Source organism: Bos indicus, chromosome 18 (genome assembly GCF_029378745.1).
Source record: "Bos indicus isolate NIAB-ARS_2022 breed Sahiwal x Tharparkar chromosome 18, NIAB-ARS_B.indTharparkar_mat_pri_1.0, whole genome shotgun sequence".
In the NCBI taxonomy this organism is placed as follows: domain Eukaryota; kingdom Metazoa; phylum Chordata; class Mammalia; order Artiodactyla; family Bovidae; genus Bos; species Bos indicus.
In genome coordinates this window covers 35950709-35978625 of record NC_091777.1, presented here as the reverse complement: position 1 = coordinate 35978625, position 27917 = coordinate 35950709, and the positions used below count along the sequence as shown (strand labels likewise).

At 51.7% G+C, this 27917-nt stretch overlaps 1 protein-coding gene and 1 non-coding gene across 2 annotated transcripts; both read right to left on the bottom strand.

The window, feature by feature from the left end:
- Window positions 1–240: 240 nt before the first annotated feature.
- On the bottom strand, window positions 241–25477 carry PSKH1 (protein serine kinase H1). Its single transcript, XM_019979843.2, has 3 exons — window positions 25363–25477; window positions 14213–15239; window positions 241–2492 (listed from the first exon to the last, which is right to left on the bottom strand). Exons 2-3 carry the CDS (start codon window positions 15167–15169, stop codon window positions 2175–2177), a joined length of 1275 nt encoding a protein of 424 aa, XP_019835402.1. The 5' UTR covers window positions 15170–15239; window positions 25363–25477; the 3' UTR covers window positions 241–2174.
- Window positions 25478–26322: 845 nt separating this feature from the next.
- Window positions 26323–26404, bottom strand: TRNAS-AGA (transfer RNA serine (anticodon AGA)). The gene has a single exon. It is a non-coding gene; the product is annotated as a tRNA-Ser (tRNA).
- Between the last annotated feature and the right edge of the window lie 1513 nt (window positions 26405–27917).

Genomic DNA, 27917 nt, shown 5'->3' with positions numbered 1-27917 from the left:
ACTGAGCCCACCACAGGCTCCGCTGGGGTCCAATAAATACCCCCAGTCCTGCTCTCTATTCTGTCTTCCTGGTTCAGGAGAAAGGAGAAGCTTTTGGGGGTCCCCCTCCCCAAGTGAACTCTGTCCTCTGGCCCAACACAGGCTGAGGAGTCAAGAACCTGCTAGACTAGCTGCGTCCGAGCTGAGCTCCCCACCCCCACCTCCTGAGCAACCCCTTGGTCCACAGCAAGGAGGCCGGGCTGTCAGAATGAAGCGGCAGCTTTCCCTGGGGAAGGCAGCCTGTTTATTGAGTACAGAGGATACCTTTACAGACTGAGTACACAAAATAAATAACTGCACATTCTCCATCCACAGTCCATGGCATCACAAAGGCCCAAGTCTCCAAACTTCCTCGGTCCTACTCTCAGGACCAGGTGCATCCTGGCCAAGAGGAAATAAACCCCCAGAGGCACCTGGGGACGTGGGGGGGATTCTGAGGACAGGGCACTTGGGCTTGCCACTGCCTTGTGCAAGGAGCACTGGAGACAGAGGAGCGGGTGTACAAGGCACAGGCGACGTGGCCCAGAGTGGTCTCTTTGGGCGTGGTTCCCACTGAAGGTGGCACATGCAAAAAGTTGCGGGCCTGGCCCAAGGGAACCCACTATGAGGAACTGAGAGCCAAACCCTCCCTGCTGGCAGGGGACCCACAATCCAGCTAAAGCTAAAGCTGGGCCCTGGCTCCTCCCCACCTGCAGAGAGCAGCTGTGGAGGGAGAGGGCTTGGGCTCCAGCCCCCGTGTGTGGTGGAGGGGAGGCACAAGACTGATGGGGGATGGTCGGAAAGCAGTCATCCAATTTCACCCACCTCTCATGGGGCTCCCTCCAGACGGAGATTCAGTGGGCCCCAGAATGGAAGGGTAATGCTGTGAAAAGAAGCAGGGAGAGGGTGGACCAAGCAAGGCCACCGTGAGGAGGGCAGTGCCCCCACACACTCAGGGTTCAGAGGCAGGTCACACAGTATGGCTAAGTTCCAGGGGGAGCTGCAACAGAAGCTCAGCAGAAGGGGAGACAGTTGAGCAGCCCCAGGACCCTCCTTCCTTCCCACTTCCTCTTGGAGGATAAAAGGAGAGCACAGTGGGCATTCCTAGGCTGTCCACATGTGTGCCCGACACTAGATGGCGCCTTCGTGCAGCTGCAGAGGAAGGAAGAGAGTGCCTGAAGAGAGGCAACAACCGGCAGCACCAAGGTTGGAACCAGGGCTGGTGCTGGAATCCGGATGGGGCTCTCCCTCAGAGGCCCCCGTCCTTTGCTTTGACCCAGGTGCCCCATCCCCCAGGTAGCAGCAGTGGGGCTCCTTTTAACCCCCCACAGTTGGGAAGGAGGCACCTGGGGAATAGAAAGAACGGGCATCCAAGGGAGAGAGTGAGGTGATAGGAGGCTCTGCAAAGAAGGCACTGAGGATGGTGGGCTGGTGGTGGGAACCCTCACAGCCAGAGGCTGGAGCCTGGAGCAAGCCCACTACCAACGCAGCCACACAGTCCAGAGGGCCAAGGGCCACTCCACGGCCTTCCCACGAGAGATCCTGGCAAGTTCTGGGGCCAGGTAGGGTCCCTGGGGACACCAGGAAGGAAGACAGATTTGGGCTGGGAGGTGGAAAACTGTTTAGACTTAGCCAGGGGCTGAAAGTCCAGCCAAGGCACAAGTTATGGGCCTACCTGGGCCTCTCACTAGAGGATAATCATGAGGGTCAGGATGCCATAAAACATGCGGGCAGGGGGTTAGGGAGGAAGGCTTGGTAGGGGAAAGGGAGTTCCAGAAGTAACTGTCCCAAAGAGTCCTGAGACCACAGGACACCCTCTAGCTGGCAGTGCATGCCCCTTTGGTCTCGGGGAGAGCCAAGAAAGAGGTGAGACTGAAGGCCAAGTCCCACCCTTCCCCCAATGTACACCAGAGCACTTGTCCACCAAGAGGAGCACCTGTGCCAAATCAGGTTCGGGGCTCATAGGGCCTAGGACTCCCTCCGCTCTGTTGCACCAGGTTCAGGCCCAGGGTGAAGATGGGGACACTGCAGGCACAGAGAAGGGGCTGGGGCCATTCACCTACCCTGGACCATGCAGGTCTATCTCTAGAGAGGCCGCTGGCCCCAGCAGTGTGTGGCCCGGCTGAGGCCCGCCACGTCTGCATCCTGCTGGTAGCTCAGCCGTTGTACTGCTGCTGGTAGCGCAAGTTGAGCTCCCGCAGCTCTCGCTCCCGCACTCGGCGGGACTTGTTGGAGCGTGTTGAGCGGCTGGACCGTGTGGACTGGGCAGATTTAGTGCTCTGGCAGCGTGAGGAGGCGCGTTTGAGGAGGTTCTGGGAGATGGAGCGGTGCAGATTCTTCATAGACGAAGAGGCTGCCATGCTCACCACCCACGGATGCCTCAGGGCCTGCAGTGCAGTCATACGGGCGCCAGGGTCCACCGTCAGCAGGCGGTCAATGAAGTCCTTGGCCAGATTGGACACACTGGGCCAGGGCTAGAGGCCAAGGACAAGCATTAGAGCGAGCACACTAATCACTGCCCTCCCCAGGACGAAGATGTCACCCACACAGCACTCAAGACCTGTCCAGCAGCGCTGCGCTCGCCCCCAGAGAGGCACCGCCCCGCTTCTCCCATGTAGATTATTCTGAGACTCCCCTTCCCACCCAGTGCTGAGCAGAGGCTACTCTCCAGGTGACATGGAGTGTGACAGGAGAAGGTCCCACCCCTCCCCAAGGAACAAACTTCTAAGGTGCCGTGGACTCAAAGCCTAGTTCAAGGAGGCAGCCCCAGTCAAGACCACCCATCCTACCCTAGGACACTACAACTCAGGGGGATCTAATGAGAATGACCAAATCTTCCACCACATCTTAAGCTGCACTTAAGCTCCCATCCCTGGACACCCCATTCCAGGCCACTTCCTAGTCCTTACAGAGAGGGCCTGTCCTCTCTCTAACTGAAAGAGTGGCCAAAATGATTACTGCATTCTCTGCATCAGCCTCAGCCTCTCAGCCATGGAGAGAAGAGGAAAAAATTCAAGGCAACTAGATTTCTTCACCTGATGGGAGGGCAGGGGGATCGCGGGAGCCCAGCAGGGACCGGGACCCTTCTCAGGGGTACTTCTCACGTCTGCATGACTTCCCTAAGTCACACAGCACTCCTGGCAGTGTCCTGTACCAGCCTCATCTTAGTGTATTCTTTCCTCAGCACAAAGCCTGCTCAGCTACATGCACCCACAGCTGCCTCATCACAGCGACACATCAAGCAGTCGTCTGTCTCCAGGTCTCAGCCTGCACAACCCTTCACCTGGCTGAATCCCCATTTCTCAGGTTAAAAGACATTTGCTCATACTCCCTCTTAGCCCCCAGTGCTAAACAATTATTCCAACAATTTCAGGTTTACTGTGCTCATTAGAGCATGCTCAGCTAGTCATCAGTGCCTATTGCTGGGTATAAAGGAGGCACTCAGCAGATAGAGACTCAGTGAGTAAACAACCCACGCATGGCACCTGATGGCAGCTGCTTCTAGGACATGGGGCTCAGAGGCCCAGGCCTCAGGTTACTCTGCTGAAGGAGGGTGCATGCAGCACTGCTCTGAGCCCCTGCCTCTCTTGGGAGCACTCTGGCATGGGGTCTGACAGTCTCCAAAGGGTAGGTGGCTCGGACTTTTGCTGAGCCTGTTCCAGACGGCTTGGTTGGGAAGTCAGGGAGACCATCACCCTCCTTTCTGCCAGGTGAGAGGGTGGTCTGCTTGGTCTACCCCATGATGCCCTTCACCTTAAGGAACCCCTGAACACACACACCAAGGGACTCAGGAAAGTCTGAGAGCCCACACTTGGGGCAGCTGCATGTCCACCCAGAAGATGCTTTTACACACCATCACCACCCTGCTTCTGGCTTCTTTGAGCTCCAACTCTTCCCCAAGCCCTTCCCCACTGATGCTGATGTACTGATGGGGGGCAGGGTGGCAGTGGGTGGGGAGGGGTAGGTGACAGAGAAAAGACCCATTTGGAGTCCTGAAGATAGGATGGGACAACGTGGAGTTGTTATCATTACTTGCCCTTTGGAAAGCAAATCTCACATCAACTTCTACTGAGCCAAACTGGAAGAAAGTGACTGAAAGCCCAGGTTTCTAAACAGCTACCTACCAGGGTCCTCCTCACCAATGGGCCAGCTCCTAGTGATTCCTGGGGAGCTACTGGCCTCCATGAGGCGGGCAGTTAGGGATCCTAAATCCTGTACTAAGAGCAGTGAGGGAGAGCAGGGAGCAACAGCCCTCCCACACCGGCAGCCTGGTCCAGTTTCCCCACAGGCGGGCCTGTGTAGCTCGGGGCTCCAATACTGAGGCCGACATGCAGGGGGACTGGACTGGATGGACTGGACAGCTGCCACGCAGCTCCAGGCTCACAGTGCCAAAAAGCCCGGGGTTTGCTGCTGCCACCTGAACACAAGCAACCACTGTGAGGGGCCAGCCAAACTAGACCCCAGACCATCTGCATCCCCGTCACTCATTTGAGAGCGAGAAAAATGAAGGCATAATGCGGCACAGATGGACAAAGCAAACCCGGAGCTGGAACGGCTGGGTCATGGGAATACCTGGGCTTGTGCTGCCCTTTTGTGGTCTCCAAGAAAAGGAAAAATCACTGGGGAGCACGCTGCCACTCAGCCTGGCCTGCTGGTGGGACAGCTCCAAGACAGGGCTGCAGCACAGGCTGGCCAAACAGGGCTGGGGCATGGACTCTGCCTTGGCCCTCGGTCCAGTCAAGCCAGAAGAAAGGCAGCTCCTCCTCAAATGACAGAACAAACAAGTCAGGAGCCTGAACATGGATGGATGGGAGGCACCCCCACTTCAGATCCATACCCCGGCAAACCAAGGCCCCCTGCAGCTCCGGACCAGTCCAGGGCGGTCTCAGAGGCGCCTCTCCCCAGACCCGTACTGGGGGCTTAAGCATCTTCATCTCCAAAGTGACACAACTCACACCAGGCATCACCTCCTGCTGCTTGTTGCCGTTAGCACCAAAGAGAGCCCAACTGATTGCCCCGCCTCCTCCCCCCAGGCGCTTGCCTCTCCAATTACTGTGTTCGGACGGCACTGTGAGGAATGCCGATGGGCTCATTAATCTGAGGGCCAGCACACCCTCGCTGGCAGTGCCCCCCGCCCCCAATCTTTGAAGAGCTGTGAGTAGCTGAGCCAGATGGGTCCCTTAAGGCAATGTGACTTGAGTTATCCCGTCCTGAGAGCCAGATTGTGCAGTGGCACCCAGCCTAACCCTCACACACTGAGGAACTTTGCAGTGGGAAGCCAAACAGGCCCAATACAGAAAGGTGGTCCCCAAGCCAGCCCCCTGACAGAGGGGCAGGGGCTTATGCTGACCTCCAGAAGAGTGACCCTTTGGAGTCCCGCTGAAGCCTCCAATGGGGCTCACAAAGGAAAAGCAAGGCTTTCCACACCCACACCTGGCCACGCTTCTAGCCAAGTCAGACTCAGCACCTCCTAAGAAAGTGATCAACACCTGCAGACCAACCCACTTGCCTCCCCAACATGCTCGGGCCTCTGCAGCCACATGAGCCATGTCTGGCAGCATCTGACTGACCGGCCAGGTAGCATTCTGTTCCTCACATGCAGCCAAGTGAGGAAAAAGAAAAGGAACATGAGATGGGACTTCCTTGGCATTCCAGCAGAAAGGGGCACGGGTCTGATCCCTGGTCAGGGAACTAAGATCCTGTATGGCCGCATGATGCAGTCAAAACGAGAAACAGAAAAAGGGCAACCTGTCATGCCCTCCAGTTTCCACAGCTCTAACTGCCAGCTGCGGGTAAAGGATGAACTCTTGCCTCAGTATACTTGGGGCCAGATCAAGGACACATACGGGCCTCAGGTGGGTGGTAGAAGGGATAGGCCCCAGGTACCACTGGCCAGTCTCCCAGAGGCTTCCACCCGTTTCTGGGCTGGCAGAGGCATGGAAAGGAACATCACAATGTCAGCCTGCCTTGGCCCCAGTCACTCCAGTCTCCCTCTGCTGTGGGACCAGAGGACAGCTGCAGTCCTCTGGGTGACAGCCCCCATGCTTCTGTCCACTCTCATGAGCTATGCAGGCGAGGGGCCCGGCCCCGAGAGGACGACGAGGAGAGGCTGTAGGAAGAAGGGCATCACCTCCAACCTGTTTCTGACCAGCCAGCCAGCCACCCTTCTTCTTACACTCTAACTGCCAGAGTCCCTGCAATTCCCGATACTGTAACAGCACAGAAACCAACAGGGTGGAGAAAGGACCTCACGCATGAGCACTCCCTTAGCAACTTCACTCGTCTTCATGGCCCTGCTTCTGCAGAACCGTTCCCTCCTGGTGATGCACAGCAGCAGAATCTGACTTTCCCTTTGGAGGGGGCACCAGACTGGAAAGGGCTTCCACTCTGGCCCAGAGGCTGCACTTCCTCCCGCCCCAGCCTCACTCACTCGCTCCAGCTCTACCATCACAAGGGCCCAGCAAGGATGTTACCTGAACTACAACCAAGTAGCTAAGTCCAAGGGCTAAAGCATGAGAACAAGGACCAACCAGCTCTTTTGGCTGCAGGGGGAGGAGGAAGATGCTTCCTTCCAGCAGCAGGCCCAGCTCACAGAGCTCACCCAAGATTCCCTCCAGTAAGTGGGTCTGACCACTCTCAAGCAAGGGGAGAAAGAGGTCCAGTGTCTCTCTGGGATGGCATCTGGGTGACAGACTTAAGTGATGGGCTGGAATGCCCATGACCTGCATTCTAGGTCCACCTTGTCTGCTCAACATGGAGAAATCACAGCCTCACTTTTAAAATGGAGGAACTGAATGAATGCTAAGTGTTTTTGAAGGCTGGGTTCTACGAAGATGGCTCCCCATCTTTTTTTCCCACTTGGCTGCATGTGAGGAACAGAAGCAGAGCTTCTGACACTTAAGCTGTGTTGATGTTCTGACCTCCACGGGTTCTTTTCCAGCCCATGACGACTCTGGGGAAGGTTCCCTGGCAGAGGAGGGAGGCCCAGCAAAGAGGTGCTGGGGGAAGAAGGGAGGAGAGAAGCCTGGGCTTTGCTGCCATGACTCAGTTCTTCCCTCAGCTTTGTCTCAAGACGTGTTTTCAGCTCCAGCACTGCCGGCCTCAGAGGTCCCCTTCCTGGAGTGACTCGAGCCTGAATGAGAGCAGGCAAAAGGGCATAAAGGGAATTCTGGGAAGTGAAGCTTCAGGCTTTCTCAGGAGAGCAGAACTGTTAATATGACAAGAACAGCACACTCTGTCTGATGTGGACCATGAGGAAAAATGTTTTGAAAAAATCAGCAGGATTAGACACTGTGTGGCGATAGAGCCCGCACCTCCTCCTCTGAGCAAGACACTCACATCCTGGTGTCTGGACTTCCAGACCAGATAGAACCCACCATGCTGGGGTGGGATGTGGGTAGGGGGACCTGAGCAGCAGAGAAAGATGTTCAGGGAAGGAGTCTGACAGGAGAAAAAGAAGGAAGATAATAGAGTTTTTTTAAAAGGCAGAGAATCTCGAAGATAAAAATAAAATAAGAAAAGGCGTGACAACTTAAAGGTTACCAAAGCTGTGTTCTAAACTTGAGATGAGTAACGAGATGAAATTCTGCGCCCCCACGTGTCCCTGCCCAGAGTCCGCAGTGTGAGGACAGGGATGGGGGGCAACAGGGCGCAAGTCAAGAGTGAGGAAGGGTGCTGAGTGCTGGCCTTGGAATCGAGGATGTTGACAACCTGTGTCAGTGACCAAGTGGTGTCTGCTTTTACCAGTGTCCTAGAACAGCCCCTAAAAGGTTCTGGATTTCAGAGCCAGCTGCATAACGGTCTCCTCTATCTCCACTCATGAGTTCTGCTGAAGTGAAGTGATTTCCAAGGCCCACGCTGGCATTTGTTTTTTGTAAAACTTCCTACCATTCTAACAATTTCTGAGGCAGTTTGAATCCTGGTGGCTGTCAGCATGTCATCCATACCGTGGCCTCTATCCCCAGAGGCCTGTGTCTCTGCAACCCTGGGTGCAAATGATTCGGCGGAGGGCAGGCACTTGGTCTGCGTGTGCAGGCAGGAAGAGTGAAGAGATGAGGTGACTCAGGGCCTCTCTGGAGTGAAGCTCAGGTCTGGGCATCACCCTCACACTGGGAGACAGGAACCTCTGAAGAAGAAGAGCTTGGAGAGGTGCGGCCACGCAGGGTGGTTGGATCAGGTCATCATTAACCACCTCGGTGGGGTTGGCTGGGGGATGAGTGTGGGAGGTCGCAGCAGATTTAAAGAGGTCAGCATGTGGGAGCAACCGCCCCATCAGCTTCCAGAGAAACTCAAGGGCTTAGAAACAACAGGGCCTGTGAAACAGCAGAGCTCTGCAGGCGGAGATAGACAATGTGAAGAGCAGGAGAGGGAGGGGATGGATGCGGCACCAGAAGCTGCTCCAAACACAACCCACGATAAACCCCTTTGTTGAAGAGACCTTGGCAGGGGGTGGGAAACAGCAGTGATGAAAGAACCTTGGGGTAACAAGGTGCCGTAGGTGGGCAGAGTAAAGTATTTTGGCTAAACTGGCTTAGTGCAACAATGTGGGGAGATGGGCATTTGCTTCTGCCAGCACAGGAGGTGAGTGTGTAACCAAGGCAACAGTAGCAGAGAAGACGGCAGGGCTCCAGGGAGCCAGTGGTGGGCCAGCGGCACACATGAGCCCCTACCCACATGGACAGTGGGGACACGAGGCAATTAAAGGCGTCTAGTAGAATCCAAGCACAAGCCTGGAAATCCACCACCTGCCTCCTTGCATTCTGCTCTGCTGCCTGTAACGTCAAATCTCCAGCTCTCCCATGGCCCCTGGCCGCCCTCCCCACAGCTCCCAGGCAAGGCCCTACCCTGCTCCCCTGCCAGCTCCCTGTTGGAGCACGTGAAGCAGGCTGCACGAGCAGCCCCACAGGCTCTGGCCCCCTTTGCCTGGAGAGCAGGACACACCACACGCTCCACACCTCATTTTATCTTCGACATCCCAGGGGAGAATGGCACATGTCTCAGTTGCTACGAGATGCGGCGGCGAGCTGGGATGGTCTCGTAAACGTCCACTCTGGCTCTGGGCAGTCACGCTACTGCAGGGCTCTCAGAACAACCACAGGGTGCAACTCGCTGGCCCTGAGCAGGTGTCCCTTGGCCCAAATGGATGGATAGTCAGCCTGCAGCCCAGAAACGCCCCCCTGGAGAGCCAGCCCCTCACCAACACAATGCCCCGGGGAGTGGCAGGTGGGCTTCCTCTCCCACTGGGGTCCAGGCCCCTGCCTGGCAGCACTCACTCTCCTAAGCAAGGCTCTGGGAGGAGCTCTGCCCAAGCCCACCTGTTCCTGGTGCCGTCACCTGGGCCCACCCACAGCTCACAGACTGCCCAAGCAGAGGAGGGTGACAATTAAAAGCTGCTAAATGTGGCAGACAGCAAAGCTGCTGATGGCCTCACTCTGTCATCAGTCCCACAAGAACCTCTTCATCCATCCTGCCTCTAGGAATAGAACTCTTGACAAAAGCAATGACATTAGGCCCACAATGTCACATTTCATGTCAAGTGAATCACAGCATCTCCAAGTTGGTGGGACCATAACAGCCCTCTAGTATGGTCTACAGATGGTGATTCACCTTCTGTGTCACTCCTTTAGCAGCAGCTGCGCCAGATCTCCTGGGGCTCCTGTGAGAGGAAGCTCCTTCAAGGTGACTGTGTCTCCAACCTGCTCTCAAACTCACACAGGCCTTCCTCGTATCTGGCCAACCTGTCTCCCTATCACTTCCAGCATGACCCCAGCTTGGCCCTCTCCACTCTAGTACCTCCAGACACTGGACAAAAATTCAGATTTCTCCTCTCAAAATCACCTGCCACAGCCTTCTCGTTCTCAGAACTCTGTTCTCCCAAGATTCCTGCATTTGCTTCTAGGAAGGTTTGGCCAACCCCCTAACTGCATCTCCAAGAGGTGCCCCACTTCTTCCTGGGGTCCAGTCCCAGAAAAGAACACTCCAGGTAGCAGGTAGCAGGTGTGACCTCGTCTGCCTGACAGTCACGTTTGGGTCCTTGCCCAGGGCATCACTGACAACCACTGGTGCTGCCCTCGAGAGAAGCCGGAGAAAGCACTGTGAACATATGTGCTGATACACATGCTGTCCTCAGAAACCTACAGGCCGGGGAGGGCAGAGACGTCCACAGATGACGGCCTGGGACCGGGCGGAAACGAAGACTCCAGCAACACGCTGACGCACGCGTGCTGGGGAAAGCAGACTATGGGTCTGGGAAGGCCAAGAACTCTGAAGCTAAGAGGGCCGGCCTAGATTCAAATCCTAGTCCTGCCACCCTCTGTGAGGCCCTGGACAAGCTACTTCCTCACTAGCCTCAGTTTACTAATCTGTAAAACAAGGGGATTATACCACTGGCAAGATTATTGTAGAGATTAGACATGCTGGGTGTAGCATCCTCAGCCCTGTGCCTGGTACTCAGTGAGCTACATGATGGCGTGGGTTGGCACTATTTTTAATGGAAGAAATCTTTGAACTGAATAACTGAGAGCTGGTCAAACTTCTTAGGTTGACACTGGGAACAGAGGAAAGTCCTGAGCGGAAGCCTCGTGTGAGGAGTGAAAGGAACAAACGTCTCGGACCTGGATGGAGGGGAGTATGGGACCACAGGTTGGGGCTGGAGCATCCAGTGTCAGCATCGTGGGGCAGGTATGAAGGAGGCCCCACTTGTGTGCCTCCTTCCACCACTGGGCCCCAGCCAGGGCTGTCAAAGCAGGGCTGGACATACTCTCTGGGTATGAAGGCAGCTGGAGGTCCCTTCTAGATCTGCCTCATAAGATGATGCTCCTCCTGCAGCTCTGAGGGAGGGTTCTGCCCCACAACTCCTCTTCCCTAACTACGGCTCACGTGTACCATGTGGGGCCTACTCTCCGGAATCCCCGATCTGCCCCAAACATCCCCAGGACTCCAGGATCCCTCATTCCAAATGGGGATTATTCCACCAGCCCCCAGTGGGTCTTCCTCTGCGAGTCTTCCGTAGCACTTCCTAATGCATTTCCTTGCTATCGAGAACCTAGACGCCACCCTCCCACCTAATGCTTGGAATCTCCAAAGAATCCCTGGCACTACAAAGCTCCCAGCAACACACACAGACCCAGCCCGGCCTCATCAACCTCTGCTCTATTGCTCCCAATCATCTCCTGTTTATTCTGGAGCACACTCAGCAACACCCCCTTCTCTGAGCTTCCACCTTCTCAAAGCCCACCTGCTGAAGGATGTCCTCTATTCAGGTCCACAGAAACCACTGAGTCTGACAGAGGGCTCAGGGACAGAAAGGAGCACACGAGAGGGCCTGGTACACAAGAGAAACCACTATAAGGGGGCAGGGTGCCGCTCAGAAAGGCACCAAGTGACACGGGACTTACCGTCAGAAGAGAAATGCACACCTCCCAAACTCGCTGGGCTCAAAGTGGGCAGGCCTTTACTTGCACAAGCAACTAGATGCAAACCCCCCTGTAAGACTGTCCTTCTTTCTGACTCAGAAACACCTTCTTATTCAGAATGCCTTCATAAGGGTGAATGACCATCACACAGTGTGACTACTTCACATAGTAGAAGATAGGTGGCTAGTGAGGATGGAGGCAGAGCCCAGTGCTAAGAAGGGGGACCAGTTCCACCACCTGACGGGAGCCCCATGGCCCATGTTCCAGACCGCAGGCCTGTGCTGGAACATGCCTGCCAACAAGGGTCCATTCTGTGCTCACTTCCTATTCCTCGTCTTTTCTCCTGGGCAATCTCAAGTTTCCTGGGGATGGGGAACAGGCTTTTCTGTCTCTGTGTCTTCCCCAGTGCTGATGGGTAGGCATGGACATTCTTGTCCATGGGGACAAGGACAGAAAGATGCCTGGTCTCCAGCTCAGAGCCTGATCTAATGATAAGGCCTGCTTTCCTAGTGAACATCCTGGACAAACTCCTCCCAGCCCAGAGCTCTCTGCACATGGTGGTGGAACCTGCCCCTGGGGCAGCCAAGCTCCTGGGAACAGAGAGGGGCCACCAGGGCTGTCCAGGGATTTGCCTCTGGAACTGGGAGCTGTTCTCAGCTTCAGATGAAGAGTAGTGGGGGCCAATGACTGGGTAGTGTCCCCCTCTCACTGGGAGCCCAACTCAAGCCACGTGACTGCAGTGGAGCAGGAAGCAGAGACTTGAGACCCAGACTGTGCCCACAATCCCCACCCCATTCATTTGTCATTCTCTCATCCTCAGGTAATCAATAGCCAGTTAGCAAGACTCTGCAAGGTCCCATTAGATAAACTGCCTGATCAACAATTGCCAGAATCAGGAACTCTTGGGCAAACCTACAGACTTTTGGAAAGTCTCTCCTTTGCTGCCAACTCCTGGGAAACCTCCTTCCCTCCGTAGCTTTGCTACACCACACGGAGCTCCAAGGGCAAGCCAGGCAGGGTCCTGGCACAACAATGCCGCTGTGCGGTGGATTCCAGGTCTTCTGACCTGAGATGAAACCTGGCCCAGAGGGTGGCCAGGGCGGTGTCTGCTGTTACCACCCCATCACAGCTGGGGCTTCCCAGCCAGTGGGTGTTTGTTCTATTGAATCCATTTGGAACAAGAAAGAAAACGTGAAAAACTTTAGGTAAGAGCTAGAAAATGTCACCGTTTCTCCTTCATCGTGGTCAGCACAGAGTTGAAGAAGACAGTTTCCCTCCCTTCCTCACATCACCCTGAAGTATGACCTGGGGACCCCCCCAGGGAAGGCCGGCCCCCAGGCCCACAGGAGGGAAGTCCCTGACTGACCACGACCACGGCCTGAAGCTGTCAAGGAAGATGATGGCATAGGATCTCAAGTGCTGAGGGCACTTTGCCTTCAAGAGGCTTCAGGGCGACTCCTGTAGGAAATGCTGCTCTGGGTCAACCGGTTGAGGCTAGGGAGGAAAGCTGGGCTGCAGAAAGGGGCTAGTCCCAGAGCTCCTTCTGCTCTCTCTGGGCTGTCTGGGAGGCAAGAACAGCAGTGCAGGCCTGGGAGGAACACCGTGGGGAGTCTACAGTGTCCCTCCCTGCCTTGGCAGAATCCTGTCATCAGCAAAGCCTACCTCATCTCCCACGTAAAGCCACCCCACCTACTTCTCTTCATAGCCTCCCCAAGTGCACCATTCTATCCAGCTTGCCATGCTCGACGTTTCCTGGGGTGAGCCTTGTCTCCTACCCGATTGGCACCCTGCCTGAGGACCAACTAGTTCTTACTCTTTCGGCACTCCCTTCGGCTTCCAGTAGTGCTGAAACCTAACAGATCTTGTCAGGCATTAGGATTATCAGTGGATCCAAAAACACAAGACTAAAGGCCGCCCGGCCGACTTAGGCCAGGAGGTAAGCATCTGCTGGCTTAAGTACGAGGTCCTGCTTAAATTATACTTCAGCATTTTAAGATCAGATTTTCTGGCTTCTCTTTTAAAAATTGGAATGTCTGGGTGCGTGGAGTCCTCCCTGTTCTGTGGCAAAACCGGGCTGAGATGAGAAGCAGCTGTTCCATTAGAGAGGGCACGGTCACAGGCTAGCCTGAGGCCGCTGGAGCAGATGCGGGGGACGCCCTGCTCCGCGGTCTCTCGGCCCACCTCTGGGCTCGCCTGCAGCGGCAGTGCTCTCAGCTGACAGCTTCCCACTGCCAGCGCCTGAATCTCTCTGCTTCCTTCGCCTGAGGACTTTCTCCACCACTAGCTGACATGCAGAACAGCCTGGAAGTGCCAGGGATTTAAAGCCTCAGTGAAGAAATGCTCAACTCATACAACGGTCAGCAGATGAAAACCCACCCTCTTTCCTACCCCTCAGTGGGATGATTCTGAGCACGTTCTGCGTGATTATTCGCAGGGCGCCCAGTGGAGCTGAGTTCCCTGGGCCATAGCAGCTGTCCATTCCTCCTTGTACCCATCATGGTGTTTCTCCCTTTCTGCCTCACGCTCCCCACCCTTCACTTGTGCTTACTGAAATCACATCCCAATTAAACTATCTGCTCCCAAGTCCTTGTCTCAGGGCTCAACTTGGGAGGAATCCAAACTAAGATACCCTACTAGGCTCACTTCATTATTTCTACGTCATCTGCCTGGCCCCACAAACATGGTCCCAAGAGCATGTCCACCCTGATCAAGGGCTGCCTGATAGGAACACCCACCCACCCAGGGCCCTCCCCAACATCCCTGAGATGGGGAAGACTCACCTCCCCCGAGTAGCTGTACTTGCCCCGGAGGATCTGCCGGTACAGCCGGGTGCGGTTGTCATCCTCGAAGGGCATGGTGCCACTGAGCAGGATGTAGGCGATGACGCCCAGTGCCCACATGTCGACAGAGTTGGTGTAGGGTTTGCGGACCAAGACCTCAGGGGCAATGTACTCAGGCGTGCCACAGGTGGTCTTCATCAGGCAGTCATCACCCTTCTTGCGGGCACTGGCCAGGCCGAAGTCAGTGATGATGATCTTGGAGTCGGTGCCAGGGTGGTAGTAGAGCAGATTCTCTGGCTTGAGGTCCCGGTGTGTGATGCCCAGTGCGTGCAGGTATCGGACGCCGTCCAATACCATCTGTAGCACCCGAGTGGCGTCGCGCTCAGTGAAAGAGCCCTTGGCAATGATGCGGTCGAAGAGCTCTCCGCCAGTGGCCAGCTCCATCACCATATACACGCGCTCCTGAGTCTCAAACACTTCCACCAGCTGGATGATGTTGGCGTGGCGCACCCGGCGCAGCACGCGCAGCTCTGACTCACACACCTCCCGCCCCTCCCGGTACTTGGTCTCGATCATCTTAATGGCGTAAGGCTGCCGGGTGGCCCGATGCTCCACTCGTACCACTCGGCTGAAGCTGCCTCGGCCGATCAGAGCTTTGATGTCGTATTTGGCCGTCACACGGGGGTCGAACTTGGCCCTGTACTTAGCTACCCTGGCCCTGCGTGGTGGTTCTGAGGGAGGCTCTGTGTGGCTGGTGCGAGGGGTACCAGGGCTGGGGTTTGCACCCTGACTGGCTGCTGGGAACCCACCTTTGAGAGGGCCAACGCTGTCCACCTCTGTGATGAAGTGCTTGTACACATCACTCTTAGTGCCACTGAAGGGCTCCACCTTCTTGACCAGATCCAGCTGGACATCCTTGGGCGGCTCAGGAAGGACCTTGCTTGTCCCACAGCCCATCACGGACACGGGGGCATCCTCTCTAGCGAGGCTGGCAGGACCTGCTCTGCAGGCAGTGCCCCATCTACACCTACATAGATGGAAGAAAGGACAACTCAGCAAAGCAGGGACATTTTTGAAAGGACCCCAGCCATCCTCCTGACTCCCTCCCCCTCCGTCTCTGGATAAACCTAGCCTGATGACATGACCCTAATATGGTTCCCTGGAAAGGAGGATGGCTTTGGCCCCTGATTGCTCAGAGACCAGATGCCATGAAGGACCTTGATGAAAGACTGGGTGTGAGTTCCACGGTCTTGATGGACCTCTCCCTGGGTCTGCTTTTCAAGCTGCTCTTCAACTTCAAAGAGGAGCAGGAACACGCACCAGGCTCAGCTGTCACTGCCTCCACCCTCCCCCCTACTCTCCCTGGGTCCCTATCACAGTTGAAGTCCTGTGTTTTTTAAAGGTTAATATCATTCCTCTTATTACTCTGACTCATCTTTTCTGAAACAAGGGTGTGGCATGTTGGAGGCCTGTTCACCAACACTTATCACCCACTAGAGCGAGGAAAGCTGCTTTTCCCCAAGGCTTCCTCCCTCATGGATACTTTCCTGGCCCCCCAAGCCCCCTGTAGGGATTGACCCCCACCCTACTACAACAAACCACCACCCCCTGCCCTGGGTCTCTGCCCTACCTTCACTCTTCCCTGGACTGCGCCCACTACTTTGCTAATGCACCATCTTCACCCCAGTAGTTAACACCTTGTTCCTTGTGTGGCTAAAATGCCATACAAGTCCAAGCACTGGATAAAAATCAGTCCCGGTGAAATAGGGACCACAAGCCTTAGCACGCTGCCACCAGGGGGCCACCGAACTAGCCTGGGCTTCATTTAAGAGGCAGAGGGGACCTTGAGCTCAGAAAGGACACTAACAACTTCATCCAGATGAGACTGAAGCTGTGGATAGGTGCACTCTGCTTCTGTGGGAAGAGGATCCAGGAGCCTTCCCCGTTTGTTTCCTAGACAAAGATGTTCCAACTATTAACACCATGTGGCTAGTGGGGCCCTGGGAGAAGCTGAAGTGCTAAAGTACCACTTTCCAGAGGGTGCTTCTATCCAAGTTTCCCTTCTCAAAGTTTACATGAGGGCCTCATGGGTGAAAGAAAAAAGCTGAGAATGTCCTGTTCATGAGGACATACAGAACTGGGAATAAAATGATCAACTCAGATCAAGCATTTACTGAACATCTACTAGGGATACAAGAGTGAATAAGACTTCCAATGCAGGTTATATTTTAACATACCCCAAAGTATGTTAATACTTGGGAAATACCTGGCAAAGCCTGGTCAATAAACTCACAATCTAAATGAAGAGCAAAACATCAAAACTGGGAATTTCAACAAAACTTTCGTTGTAAGTTCTAGGCTTGAGAAACAACGGGGACACATGTAGAATGATACTGGGGTTAGGGGAAGCTTCGTGGAGCAGGTGACCCCTGCGCTGGATTTGAAGTGAGACTGAGTCAGGTGCGGAAAGGTGGGCATGTTGTTGCCGGCAGAGAGAATAACACACTCAAAGCCCAAAGGTCCAGAGCGGCACACTGTGCCTGGGCAGGGACAGTGTGGAGGCGTGAAGACAGGACTGGGGACTGGAGTGTTAGAAGGCCAGTGGGAACTAGGTTGTGGAGAGCAGCTCAAGTCACAGTGAGGAGCCAGCACCTTCCTGGGAGGTGACAGGAAGCTACCAAAGGGTTTACAAGGAGAGGTGATTCTGTTTCCAAAGAAATATAAAGCTGAACTGGGGGAGGGTCAAGATGGACTGAAAGGGCCAGTGAAGAGGGTGGCAGCCCAGACCGTGGGTGGAACGGAGAGCGGTCAGCAGGAGAACCGACAGGGATTGGAGGCTGGACACAAGGGTCAAAGGGAGGCGAGAACGCCACTCCAGTCTGTCGCTCAGGATCCTGGGCAGAAGGTGAGAAGTGCAGCAGGAAGGACAGGCTTGGGAAGCAGTGGGAAGGGTTCACTTCCGGATGTTTTGAAGTGGGGTGACTGGATGTAGAATCTAATGGTTGAAAAGAGCTGGTCAGGGTCAGAGACTCTGTGACTGCCCAGGGGCAACACCAACCCCTACCTGCAGCCCTGTTCAAAGCCCACAGAAGATCACAGGAAAGGCGGCAGAGAGAGACCCAGGGAGGCTTTGCTGGGGCACCATGAAGGCCACAGAGCACCCACACAGAGACCCTGAGGGGGATCTGAGTCCAAGATGGTGCTAACTGATCCATACAGCCAAGTCTCCCCAGGAACAAGCTTATCTCAGAAACATACTCAAGACCTTGATTACCAATCAGCCCATCAGCGAAAAAGACCAGAGATTAAGTGCTCAGGTCTTAATCAGTATGTCAATAAGACTCTCAGAATGAGACTTATTATCTTTCCTCACAGAAGAAAAGAGTCCTCAACCATCACAAGGCTTTTCTCATTCCAATGCCCAGGAGATCCCATATAGAAGCTTAGGAAATCACGTTTAAACAAAGGCATTTATAAACCATGTTCTTTTTCACAGAAGCCAAAGATTAGGACTTTGGGGCTTCCTTGGTGGTTCAATGGTTGGGACTCTGCACTCCCACTGCAGGGGGCTCAGGTTCAACCCCTGGTGGGGGAAGTTGTAAGGTGCGGCAAACAAAACAAAACAAAACAAAAACTGTGGACTTTGGAATTTTGCAGACTCATCTCTTTCTTCAGAGAAAATACAAGACTGAATGCAGTATAGGGCTACAGCTCAGGAAAAAAAAAATAGCTCTTGGGCCAGGATTCCTGAGGCAGAACACAGGCCCAGATCCCTAAGACCACATGGTAAGCAACACCTACCACCCTTCAGAGAGAAGACAAACTGCACAGGTGACCCCAGCACAGCTCCTCAAATGTCACTTCTTCCCAGTGGGGAGGCAGAATCCTACAGCCACAAAATAAATAACTGTCTCCAGATATTTCCACTGGCTCTTATGGTTTAAATGTGCATACCTAGTCTGGTCCTGATGAGAAAAACTAAGGTTTACAAAAGAAAAGGCCTGACTTTTCACTTTAAATTAGGGTAAGCAGGGATCTCAGGTCAGCAGTAACACAGTCAAGGATTATCCCTCTCTGACCTTCCTTCTTCCTTTCTGAGACATCATTTCTCTCACATTTGTTCCAGTTGGAAACATTTCAAAGATAGGCTGATGCTGGTACTCAACCTTCCCAACTACAGACTGAGAGTGGAGGAAAGAGGGTGCCAATTCTGAGAAGGGGAATTGCTGATGATCTCCAGATCATCATAGCTGCTCCACACTCCAATCACACCTGCTAAATTCTCTTTCCACAGCGGTTAGGTGAAAAGGCAAACACAAAAGAGGCTGGCAAAATTCCTGCTGGGAAGCAGGGCAGAGTTTTCCTGTCCTTAGCTCTCATGTATGTGTTCCCAGCAGAGTGACCAGGGTGGTGGTGAATGAAGAAAGTCTTAGGAAGTGACCTCCCAGGAAGGGCACACTATACCAGCTCTCACAAGTCACTATTCCATCTCAAGACACCAATGTCTGTAGAGTCGGTTTCCACACTTTCAACTCTGAAAGTGAAAAGTGAAAGTCGCTCAGTCGTGTCTGACTCTTTGTGACCCCAGAACACTGGAGTGGGTAGCCTTTCCCTTCACCAGGGGATCTTCCAAACCCAGGGACCGAACCCAGGTCTGCATTGCAGGCGGATTCTTTACCAGTTGAGCCATAAGGGAAGCTCTGAGCTGGAGTCAGAGCTTCCTCACAGAAGGTAAGTGTGAGCAGCAGGTGTGCGCACTCAGCACTACTGTCCTCACTTACAGATGTGACAGGCCAGAAAGGCAGAAATTTACCGAAGCCACTCAGAGAGTGACAGCCGACACCAAACCAAAATCTGGTTCTCCATCCAGAGCTCCTTTTGCCAAACCAGAAAGACTCCAGAAGTGCCTGGGGCCCAGCCAAGCTCAGACTCACCAAGTCAAGGCCGTGATCCCTCCTCATACCACTCAGCTGGTGAATCAAAGAACCTTTACCATGGATCTTTTCTGAGGGGCGTGTCTTCTGAAACCTCCATTCCAGGTATGACCTGGGTCATGCTGCTCACTGCTATGCTCTAGATTATGTTTAGATCTAGATGTAACAAGTCAAGATCACCAGATTTGTCAGCCTCTTGAGAAGAAGCCTCTTCCCTCTTGAGGGAAGAGGACACTTCTCAGATTTCTAGAACTCTCTGGCTCCCAACAAAGTGGTGAAGTCAGGGCAGCCATTCAGTGTTTGTTAACACTGAGCGAAAGGTGGTCTGGTTCTTAGATTTCTTTTGGCTGCAGGGCAACAATTCCAGAACCTCAGAAATTTTCAAGTGACAGGAAGAGGCCAGACTGGCGGTTAGACCAGAGCCACTGTTTCTGGGCATCTGTATAAATGTCCTCAACAACAGAGGAAGCCGATGCTCTTGGGTCTGTTTGGGTCTTACGGATTGTTATCTGAACTCCAAAGCAGTTTGTTCATAAGTTGCCAGACCCATCTGTGGGGAGCTCAGGGTCGTAGCAGGGCACAAGGATAGATCCTGAAAGTTGATCTGGCCACAGGAGTCTGCAGATGTCTCCCAGGCCGGGGCCCCTAGGCACCCTGTCCTCTTCAGTAACACATAAGATTGTTCTCAATGACAAAGCTTCACAACCTCTTGCCTGCAAAGATCTCTATATTCCGCTCTCGTGTTTTGAAAGGGTATCAAAATGAAGTAGGCAGTTATCTTTCAGGAATCCCAGAAATAAGGAACTGCTTAAAGCTCAACATTCAGAAAACTAAGATCATGGCATCTGGTCCCATCACTTCATGGCAAATAAATGGGGAAACAGTGGAAACAGCGTTAGACTTTATTTTTTTGGGCTCCAAAATTACTGCAGATGGTGACTGCAGCCATGAAATTAAAAGATGCTTACTCCTTGGAAGGAAAGTTATGACAAACCTAGATAGCATATTCTAAAGCAGAGACATTACTTGGCCAACAAAGGTCCGTCTAGTCAAGGCTATGGTTTTTCCAGTGGTCATGTATGGATGTGAGAGTTGGACTGTGAAGAAAGCTGAGCGCCAAAGAATTGATGCTTTTGAACTGTGGTGTTGGAGAAGACTCTTGAGAGTCCCTTGGACTGCAAGGAGATCCAACCAGTCCATTCTAAAGGAGATTGGTCCTGGGTGTTCTTTGGAAGGACTGATGCTAAAGCTGAAACTCCAGTACTTTGGCCACCTCATGCAAAGAGTTGACTCATTGGAAAAGACTCTGATGCTGGGAGGGATTGGGGGCAGGAGGAGAAGGGGACGACAGACGATGGGATGGATGGATGGCATCACCAACTCGATGGACGTGACTCTGAGTGAACTCCGGGAGTTGGTGATGGACAGGGAGGCCTAGCATGCTGCAATTCATGGGGTCGCAAACAGTCGGACACGACTGAGTGACTGAACTGAACTGAACACAGCACTTACTCAACATTCAAAAAACTAAGATCAGGGTATCCAGTCCCATCACTTCCTGGCAAATAGATGGGCAAACAATGGAGACCATGACAGACTTTATTTTCTTGAGCTCTAAAATCACTGCAGATGGTAACTGCAGCCATGAAATTAAAAGACACTTGTTCCTTGGAAGAAAAGCTATGACCAACCTAGACAGCATATTAAAAAACAGAGACATTACTTTACCAACAAAGGTCCATCTAGTCAAAGGTATGGTTTTTCCAGTAGTCATGTATGGATGTGAGAGCTGGACTATAAAGAAAGCTGAGTGCCAAAGAATTGATGCTTTTTGAACCATGGCTTTGGAGAAGACTCTTGAGAGTCCCCTGGATTGCAAAGAGATCAAACCAGTCCATTCTGAAGGAAATCAGTACTGAATATTCATTGGAAGAACTGATGCTGAAGCTGAAAGCAATACTTTGCCCCCCCCCCCCGCCCCCCCGCCCCACCATGTGAAGAACTGACTCATTAGAAAAGACCCTGTTGCTGGGAAAGACTGAAGGCAGGTGGAGAAGGTGACGACAGAGGATGAGATGGTTGGATGGCATCACTGACTCACTGGACATGAATCTGAGCAAGCTCTGGAAGTTGATGATGGATGGGGAGGCCTGGCATGCTGCAGTCCTTGGGGTTTCAAAGAGTCAGACACGACTGAGCAACTGAACTGAACTGAACACAGCACTTCTAACCATCACGAGGCAAGTGAGGATAACAGGCAAGAGTCTATTACGTTAGATAAAAAACCCCTGACCCTCACATCATACACAAAAATAAACTCAGAATGACTCAAAGACGTAAATATGAGACAAAACACCATAAAATTCCTAGAAGAGAACATAGGCAAAACATTTTCTGATATAAACTGTACTGATGTTTTCTTAGATCAGTTTCCCAAGGCAACAGAAATAAAAGCAAAAATAAGCAAATTGGACCTAATCAAACTTAAAAGCTTTTGCCCAGCAAAGGAAACCATAAGGGAAATGAAAAATGAAAAGACAACATACTGTACAAATGTATAGACTGGCGACGCATAAGAAAAAAACTGGAGGGATATACACCAAATACACAACAAATTACTTTTTAAAAATGACTAATGTTTGCATCTAAAGACATGGTTCATTATTCACATCCACAATACTTTAACTTTTAACATTGTTTCATAATAAGAATAGCTACAACTTTCTTTTTGGAATACAGTAACTCAGGATCCTATTGCTTATCAAACTCCAGCTACGCACCACTGCTCTACATGGTAATAATTAGTGAGCAGAGACTTCTGCTTTAGGGCTGAGATGAAAATTTTAAAGTTTGTCATGTCTTCATTTATCCTGACCCACAACTGCATCTGAGACATCTCACCAACTGCCCATCCTATCATCAGAAATACAGCCTCTGGCAATGTACCTGGGGGTCTCCTTCCAAAATGCCAAAGTTCAACCCACAATTATTTCCTGAGCTCCTGCTCAGGGCCAGGAACTCTGCCAGGGACTGTGACGGACAAAAAGAAGGCAGTTATAACCTCTGCTCTCAAGGAACTTACAACACAGATGGTTCCACATCAAGAGTCCCCTGATTTATTACTTTTATGATACCCTGCTAGGCCACTTCCAGGGCAGCAAACTAGAAGGGGGCCCTTTGTGACCATTTTCCTCCAACAAATGAAAACAGCACATTTTTCTACTTTAGCATCACATGGGATGCCATGGCAACAGAGGGCTGTACCAAGAATTAGCTCAGTGATGATCAAGCCAACACAAATTGGCTTAATACTCACTGAGTAAGATTCTTGGAAGAAAAGAAAGTTCAAATAAATAAATCTTTCTCCAGCTCTCAACAAGCAGAATTGTTTCCTTTCTTTCAGCACTGTATTTCTCAAATACTTCTCTGTGTGCTTCGGGTCAATGGAGCTATTCTCAGCTGTCTAAAAGCTTAAGGGTCAATACCTAAGCACAACTACAGCCAATTCGTACCACATACTTAGGAAGCACTGAAGATCAAAGCTGCCCACATAAAGTGCTCACACTTATTAAAATAAAAACCTAAACCGAAGTCTCACTCGTTTAACTATGAACTTGTGAGTGACAGGGAATCCTAGTGTGTATTAGTTCAAATTTCACAGACACTAGTATCTTCAGAGTATTCCATTCCCAGTGAGGCGCAGCTCTAGCTCAGTGTAAGAAGCAAACAGGTTTCCTGAAAGCTGCACTTTCTTTAGCTCATTTATACAACTTAATAGGAACTGCAATTAGACCTGGACAACATACTGAGTTAGCAAGCCCGCCCTCCTATGAGTCAGCAATCCAAATGTCTTCTAGGGGAACAGCCAACTGCAACTGCCCTCAGTAGAGGCACAGTTTTGCCAAAGCTTTCCTGGATGACTAGAAATTATCTCAACGAAATGTATAACATAAGGTAGCTTCCTACACAAGTCTCCATCTGAAGAGCAAACAGGCTTACTAAGATGAGATCCCCTTTTGATAAGGGATGAACTCTGGAAAGAAGAGCCATTAGTAATAACAGTGGCTTTCATTTCCTGAGTTCCAAGTGTGCTAAGTGTCTTATATAAGGGCTTCCCTGGTGGCTCAGATGGTAAAGAATATGCCTGCAGTGCAGGAGACGGGGATTCAATCCCTGGGTTGGGAAGATCCCCTGGAGAAGAGAATGGCAAACCACTCTCCAGTATTCTTGCCTGGGAAATACTGTGGACAGAGGAGTCTGGCAGGCTATACAGTCCATGGCTATACAGTCAGACATGACTGAGCAAGCATCTTATATGCACTCTAACTCCTCTCTCCAACCACATAAAGTAGGTGTGATTACTCCTATTATGGGATGAGCAAACTAGGACTCAAAGAACCTCAAGATATCATCAAAGTCAAGAACTGAACCTAATTTTTTCTTACGCCAAAGCCCATACTTCTAACCACCAAAACAATGAGACTGCAACAGTTGTGTGTGCCACAAGGCACAGCTAGCCCTTCCCACTGGACAAGGTTGCAACCGTTTCCTGGTGTGATGACAAAGATCTTCAAACAAGGAGACCAGTAAAGTCATCTAAGGAGGTTTTTGCTTTTTGAGATATTTTTTGGCTATGCCAACAGAGTCTTAGCTGAGGCACACAGGATCTTCAATCTTCGTTGCAGCATGCAGGATCTTTAGTTACAGAATTTGAACTCTCAGCTGAAACATGCGAACTCTTAGTTGTGGCATGTGGGAATCTAGTTCCCTGACCAGGGATCAAACCTGGGCCCCCTGTATTGTGAGCAAAGTCTTAGTTAGCCACTGGACTACCACATGGAGGTAAGTCCATGGAAGTCCATGGGACTCTCCAGGGAAGTCCCACATGGAGAGTTTTTGGGTTTTTTTAAATACAGATTCCTACCAGGTTCCAGATACCCTGAATAAAAATCTCAGAGAATGAAACTCTTGAGTCTGCATTGTGAAAAACCACCCCAGGAGACTTCAGACCATCAAGGCTGCCAAGGCTACACCATCTATCACATGCATAAACGTGCATGTGCAAACAGGACATACACATTTGCTGTGCTCATCACAGGTCATGGCCCCTGATATGTGCTCAGGGGCATAGCTGGATTTGTATGCATTCTTAAATCAGCAACCTATCACAGCCAAGTTAGCTTCTATGCCAGCAGAGCCAGACACTGAGATGCAGGCAGAAGACACAGTCCCCAGGCCAACCACCAGATGACACAACACAATAAACTCCAAAAGTAGTCACATAAACTGAAGTACAGAGGAGTCAACAGTTAGGTGTGAAGGGAGGCATTTCCAAGGAAATTAAATCTAAGGTGGATTTTAAGGGACAGATGTAAAATCTCCATACTGGTGGGGGGAAAGAAGAGAACTGCAAAGTGAGAAAATTGCATATCTAAAGCAAAAGTGTATTAAAACATGAAGTTAAGGGCAGATTCACATACTTCCAACACCAAACTGTAAACAGGAGACAGAAGGGCCCAGGTGTTGACCTCGGGGTTATGCCTCTACCAGATTATGAAGAGACCTGAACGTCTTGCTTTAGGCTTGGCCTTTATCCTCTAGATACCAAGAAGGCAGTTTTAGGCAATGAAAGGACTTATTCAGATTTTCAAGTGGGAATTAGCACTTCACAGCTTCAAGGAGAGGGAGTGAACGTGGGGAACAGGATTTCCCCTGATAAAAGCAGAGGGATAACTGGTTTGCAAAGCAAGCGACCCGGCTCGACTTGGGTGTGCTCTTCCCCAGCCTGAACAAGGAAGCGACCAGCTGTCCCCCAGCCCTGGCGTTCAGTCGCAAAGGAGGAGGTGTGGAGTAGGTGCCAGACACGAGAAGGCAGTGAAGACAATCAGGTAAGTTCACCCTGATCAACACCGACTGGTTGGCCAGCAAGCAGGTCAGCTGACCACGTCCACCTGGCCCTGAGACGGGCTACTCAGCACAGCAGCATGTTCAAAGCCAGTTAAGCCGTAGACACTGGGGACCCCAAGCAGCCATAGCCTGGCCTGCTCCGCAGTCCCGTAGGCCCCGGCGCAGTCTGCATGGGCCGAGGACTTCGGGCATGGGCCGAGGGCTCCGGGCTGGGCAGGGATGGGCCCAGTGCTTCAGAAAGCGACCGGAGCTGCAGCTCGTCAGCCCCTCCCGCCCATGGGGCCGTCGCCCTGAGCTGGGCCGCCTCACCTCGCGCGGGCGGCGGGCTCTTCGGCGTCTGAGCGACTGTGCTGACCCTCTCCTGGCCGCGGGTATAGCCACGGCCACCACCGCCGCCGCCATCCTCAGGCGTCAGCGTCGTGGCGTCATCACAGCGCGCACTTGACGCCAAAACAAATCCCAGCCACCCACGGGGCGGGGCGGAGGCGGGCTCGGGAGAGGCGGCTACGCGGTTGGTTGCGCTCCAAGCCTGTCCTGCCAATCAACGTCTTAAGTGCAGGGTCATTCTCATTTTCCGGAGGGAGTGTCTCTGTATCTCCAGGTATCTTGACCCTAGGTTTGGGCAGGCACCATGGGTAGTAGGGGGAAAGTTCCAAGATCCTGGTTCACGTGGAGGGCGCTTTATAGTGCGAGGTTGGGGACGTAGTACATTTTAAGAGGTTTCTGGAAGTGTCTCTGGAACTCCGCAAAGGATCGGTCTAAATGTAATTAAATAATCTGTATTTTTTTAAACTGCCGTTAAAATAATTCAGGCACTCAGATATGTTGAATTTGACCTCCATCACAGCGGAGTTGAAGTAGTTAACTTGAGAATCGGTGAAATTAGTTTGGGGCCAACTACAGAGTAACAGTTTTGTTTGGTTTTTTTTGTCCGTTTTAAATGTTATTTTGACTGAATTTAAGTATTGATATATCCTATAAAGCAAGTAGATTAAAGAAAAAAATGTTACCATTAACGATTCTATAGGATTAGAATGATCTACAATCAACTCAATTGGGGGTAGAGAGCAGAATATGTTAATAGATGTCTCAATAAAGGGGTTTTTACCCCCTTTTAAAATAATATTTTTACCATTATTGTTGGGGTGCGATGTGGAACTTTTCACTGGGCAACCATAAAGAGCAAGACTGGAAAAGAACCAAGGCAATAAATAGCATTCTTCCTAAACTGGCTATGCCCCAATAGGAATCATCATAAGGGAAAGATACCGTAGTCGGCAGGATTTGAACCTGCGCGGGGAAACCCCAATGGATTTCTAGCCCATCGCCTTAACCACTCGGCCACGACTACTTTCAATTATTAAAAGGAGTGTAATCTCCATACATCTTCCTCATTTCTGTCTGTTTATTAAAATTTTTATTGAACCCTTATTTCATACATGGAATTATCTTTGACTGTGTAAGTTAATCTTATACTTTAAACCTGAACATATATTAACACCATAAAACATCACGGTCTGTTTTATGTACTAGGGCTTTATAAAAGATTAAAAAATAAAACTTTTAGGGACTTCCCTGGTGGTCCAGTGGTAAAGACTCTGTGTTTTCACTGCAGGGGGCACAGGTTTGATACCTGGTTGGGGAACTAAGATTCCCTGCAAGCTGCTTGGCCAAAATAAATAAATAAACTTTAAAAATTATTTCCATATGTCTAGTGTTATGCTTCAAGGAATGAACTTAGGGGCCAAACAAAGGAAATTATATCCCAGCTCTGACACTTCCACAGTTGCATGAACTTAAGGAAGATATCTTCCTCTCCCTAAACCCCATGTTGGTTTGTTTGTTTTCCTTTTTAAAAGATTTATTTATTTAGTCTGAACTGGGTTTTTGTTGCTGTGCTTGGGCTTTCTCTAGTTGCAGCAAATGGGGGCTATTCTTTGTGGTGGTGTACAGGCTTCTTACTGCGGTGGTTTCTCTTGTTGCAGAGCAAAGGCTCTTAGGCATGCGGGCTCAGTAGATGTGGCCCGGTGATATGTGGGATCCTCCTGGACCAGTGGTTGAACCTGTGTCCCCTGCATTGGCAGGTAGATTCCCAACCCCTGGACTAGCAGGGGAAGCTCTAGCCTCATGTTTCTTATTTGTATACTGGGGATAAAAATCCTGACCCCCACAGTTATTGTGAGGATAGAAAATAATATCGAATTCCAAGGTTGATGGGGTTTAGAAATCCACACCTCTGTTTTACAGAAATTCAGTAAATTAATTCAACAGATATTTATCGAGCAAGCTGTGGGCAGGTGCTGGGCTCTGGTGAAGAACTCCAGAGCCCTGAGATAAAGAGGTATGTTGAGGCAAGGGGAACTGGGCTCAGGATATCTAGCCCCCAGATTTTCCCCTGAACAATAGCTATTCCATGTCTGCAGAGCTGCAAATGTGAGAAGCACCATTACCATGATCCTCTGCCCTGGGCAGCTGTGTCTAGGACCCAGTCCGGTTGGCCATCAGCCCACCCCTTCCCTCTAGCTCTGGGATAAAACACACAAAGCTCTTAAGCCCCTGGCCAGAGAGCAGATTCTGTCCCCACCCCCAACCCCATGCATACACTCCAGGTCACTCAATTCCAGGGAAGAGCAGGGACTTAGGGAGCAAAAACCAGGGGAAAGTAGGTCACAGCAGGAGGATGGTAATCCCCTTGACGGCTGGCCAGCACTACAGAGCCCCTGCTCCCGGAAGCAGGCTGCTCCTGGCCACCCACCTCGAGTACCTCTGGGAAGATTTTTGGGGTTTGGAGCCCCAGCACCATCTGTCCCAATAGTATGCTCAGGTTAATAGCCCAAAGAAGACATACCCTCCATACTGAAGTC

What these genes read in the sequence shown, in the direction of transcription:
- PSKH1 (XM_019979843.2), bottom strand. Translation starts at nt 15,169, where the DNA reads ATGGGCTGTGGGACAAGCAAGGTCCTTCCTGAGCCGCCCAAGGATGTC. An exon ending in AGTACAGCTACTCGGGGGAG is followed by an intron (nt 2,493 to 14,212) that starts GTGAGTCTTCCC and finishes CTTGGCCTCTAG; the next exon opens with CCCTGGCCCAGTGTGTCCAA.